This window comes from Wasmannia auropunctata, unplaced genomic scaffold, assembly GCF_000956235.1.
Source record: "Wasmannia auropunctata unplaced genomic scaffold, wasmannia.A_1.0 LD334191.1, whole genome shotgun sequence".
Classification (NCBI taxonomy): Eukaryota; Metazoa; Arthropoda; class Insecta; order Hymenoptera; family Formicidae; genus Wasmannia; species Wasmannia auropunctata.
In genome coordinates, this window is record NW_012028699.1 from 7845 (window position 1) to 11886 (window position 4042).

At 37.5% G+C, this 4042-nt stretch overlaps 1 protein-coding gene across 1 annotated transcript in view; it reads right to left on the reverse strand.

Moving 5' to 3' along the window:
- Positions 1 to 2302, reverse strand: part of LOC105459425 (cell wall protein DAN4-like) — a 6682-nt gene extending 4380 nt beyond the window's left edge. Inside the window, exon 1 of the mRNA XM_011705426.1 lies at positions 2273 to 2302. Within this exon, the coding sequence (XP_011703728.1) occupies positions 2273 to 2302 (30 nt within the window). The remainder of the gene's footprint in view (positions 1 to 2272) is intronic.
- Between the last annotated feature and the right edge of the window lie 1740 nt (positions 2303 to 4042).

Sequence of the window (4042 nt, forward strand, 5' to 3'; positions counted from 1 at the left end):
CCAGCCCGCTCAGAGATGTGTATAAGAGACAGATATAATGCTCAATAAAACAAATTTAAAAAATTCAAAGAAAAAATAAATTTTTTCTTAAATAAATGAACAAAAATAAAATAAATTAATATAATTGTTTTGGCGTCATTAAATCTTCCTCAGCATAAAATAATCTTAAAAACAGAAAATCTTAAAATTAATAAAAATTATTAATTTTTTAATTAAATTTGCACGAATGTATTTTTCAAAACTTCGAAGCTTCGAATATTCAAAGTATGTAAGTAAAAAGTAGCAGCCCTACTATATTTTACGACGTATAAATAGATGTCTCCCATTACTCTATCGGACACTTTAACTTCCCGAAAAAGTGTAATTAATAGACAAACGAGAAGTGAGTGGACAAGAATTGACAATAAGTGTTTTAACAGGAACACATGGGCATATGCAAGGAGAAGGGGGTGCTTGCCCTCCCCTCAAATTTTGGCACGAAGAAGCAATTAAATTAAAAATAATTGTTTTTATGAAAAGAATAAGAAGCTAGAAGAAAAAGTATTAAGAAAGTTTGCTGAAGATCCTCGAAAACTGGCTTAATTTAATGTAAGTATTTTAATAAGTTTTGTGAAAATAAATTTTGGCTGTTTCTTCCTCCCCTCCCCGACTGAAATCCCGGGTACGTCCATGCAGGAGCATCTTAATCTTCCGAATCAAAGATGTTAAAATTGACTTTAAATTCCTTTCTTATTTCTTTTTATCTTTAGCTATTTATTTTTACAAAAATTATCAGAAATCTTGAAATCTTAAAACTTTACATGCATTTTTATATGTTATTATATTTATTCCCGATTATATATTACTGAAATAAATGCCAAATGTAAAATACGAAATCGTGAAAGATATCGATATGTCTTATATGTTATAGTTCTAAATAGGTAATCTAAATATACAATATAATTAACAGAGAATATATATATTACAACTAAAATTTTTTCTTGAAATATATTTTTAAATATAAAAATCTACGCGTATTTTTTTATATGTATCTACTTTAAAATTTAAGGGATAAAACAATTCTTAAAAGCTAATTTCTATTTAATTCTAAGCAATTATAACCGAAACTTTTTTCAATAATTTATAATTTATAATTAATCTTTTTTAATTAAAATAAAAATATTTGTTATAGATTGATATATTGCTTGGAAAACTTACAATTTTCTTATAAAAAAATTTTATTTTGCTTTAATTATTACCCTTAAATAATTTGGGTATTTTATTAATTTTTCAAGCATACTTAAGAATTTTTCTCTCTAAACATATTGGACAATATTAGAATTGTAATATCGTCCATGATGGACCCACTTTTCTTTTTCGTGGCGTCTATTACTCAGAAAACTTTAAAAACAATTGTTTTCCAGACAATATATCAAACTGTGATAAACATTTTTGCAATTTTACAATCAGAAAAGTTCAAATATATTATATTGCAAAAAAAAAATTATGCTTGAAACTGTTTTATTTTATTTTGTCTGACTTAATGAACGATAGTATTTTATAATACACAGACGTTATAAATAGTGTTTTAAACAAAAAGGTTTTTATTGTTTTTTATGTATTTTAATTATAACTGTGTTATAAAGATTTTCCATAAATAATATTTAATATTTTTAAAAATACCCCATTTTTATTTTTGTAAAATTATTTCTTTTTTATAATCTCTTAGATTTTCATTAACATGTTTTAAGAAGAATCAAATCGATTCCAAATAATTATTGTAAGTCATGTCTCTTATGACAATTATTTCAGCTTAAATAGTATATAATTAAAAATAAAAATAAAAATATAGAGAAAGGGTGATAATCGAATGACACTAAAACTAAATTTTCGATTTTTGAAGATAGTTTTTAAAATACCCCATTTTTATTTTTGTGAAATTATACCTCTTTTATAAATCTCTTAGATTTTCATTAACACGTTTTAAGAAGAATCAAATCGATTCGAGATAATTATTGTAAGTCATGTCTTATGACAATTATTTCATCTTAAATAGTATATAATTAAAAATAAAAATAAAATCGAGAGAAAGGGCGACAATCGAACGACACTAAAACTAAATTTTCGATTCTTGAAGATTAAATAATTCCTAAAAAAAAAAACAAATATTCGCCGTTTTCTCTACCAATTCCATTTTGTTTGTCATGAGGAAGTTGTATACGACACTCTGCAGTTCACTCGCGTTCGAGGAAGAAAACAAGGGTATATCTTCACTGTTCATTCAAGCACTCACCTGAAGAACGAAAGACGCGGTCGCTCTCATAACTCGCGCGGGAGCTCTTGACTCGCTGGTCCAGCGGCTGGACCCGCAGGTGATTCGTGACAGCCCGCGACGACTAACGCGATTCAAAACTACTCCTCGCGTGCTTTCGCACTCACGCGTGGTTAGCCCTGCAGCTAGGGCGCGCGAAGAACAACAACAACAACAACAACAAGGGCGGCAAGGGGTGCCTCATTGACGGCCTGAACAAGCAAGGATGCGACGGATGCGGGGCGGAAAACGTAACGACGAAAACGACGGAGAGAAGGCTACATGACAGACGTCACACAGACGGCGGCGCGCACCTGCCTACCTACCGCGTGCAAGCAGGCCGCTTTCATTACTGCCCGTAATCAGCCGCGGCCCGCCGTCGGCCGTCCGCCCATGCGACGAGGCGACCCGTGGCGATGCTCCTCATGTGGAGGAAAAAGTGTACAGCCTGCCAGCGTACGGGAGAGAAGATGCTATACGCGTGGCAGTGGCGGCCGACCGTCTCGTCTCGCCTTGCCCACGGCTCCTGGCTCGAATCTCCAGATTCCCGGTTACGGAATACGATCGATCGTTCGCGGACGAGATCTCCCGGTTTCGCGGAAGCAGTCCGAAAATGGAAGATCTCGTTCAGATGACTGCGTCGAAAAGCGGGTCCTCTTGGCCTTTCGAATGTTGTCACGGTGTACAGTGCACTCTCTCTCTCTGAAGCTATAACTTCTTATTTTTATTTTGATTTTCTACGAAAAAGATAATGGATATACTACTCTCTTTAAAGAAAACAGAGAAATGCGCGAGTACTGTATACTTCTTCGGAATTGGCCTTCGTATTCCGTGTGTCTTCGCGTGACTGCAGAATACAGCGTGCTTAGGCCCAACTGGATATTCGGCCCTGAAAAGAAAGGAGAGTCCACGGGAAAGACGTGAAACGAAGAGAGGACGAAGGAGGAAGGATCGAGAGAGCGCGAGACTTCGTCGAGAGTAGGTCACGCCGGCGTGTACCGTTATAGTTGCCGCCGCTGATCTGTGTCACGGGGACCCTGCCAATGACGTAGCCTGAGTGCCAACTCGGTTAGTCCTGAAACGGAGAGAATCGCACGAGATCGCATGCATCCTATAAGCAACACGGGCTCTTTTCAAATATTTTGAAAATCCTGGAATTGTCTCAGGGTTGCCACAATTCTATCTCGCGTGAAGAGACGAGGCGCCCTTTTCAAATTCTTTTATCGCTTCCGGGGCACCAAAGGGAAGGAACTAAGGCTGCAACTTCGACAGGGTTGATGAACGTCGTTGTCGTCGTTGTCGCGCGACTCGATCGCGCGGCTGGGTGGCGATTATAAGATTGGCGACATTCCTTCTTTGGCGAGGAGAAATAGCCTACGCCGCTGAACAAGCGTCTATACAAAAAGATACGCCGGGATGGTCATAAATAGCGATTTAAGGTTTACGGCGGGACCTGCCGCGTGCGCGCGTGCGCGCGCGCGCGCGCACGCACGCGAGTACCTGCGCGGTCTACTGACCTCGAAAGCACTGTCACTGGACAAGTGACTCTTTCACTGAATTTCCTCGCTTTTGAAGGCGCCGCGTTGCTGCTCACGCCTCTTCTGTTTCGCTTTTGAACGCGCGCCTCTCGACCGAATGACGCCGACACTGATTGCGGAACCGTCGAGGTTCTAGTTTTTCACCAGAAAACTTTAAAACGTCTACTTAAAGTTACCTTAAAATTTCGAAGACATATCTTGTGAAACTGTCGAG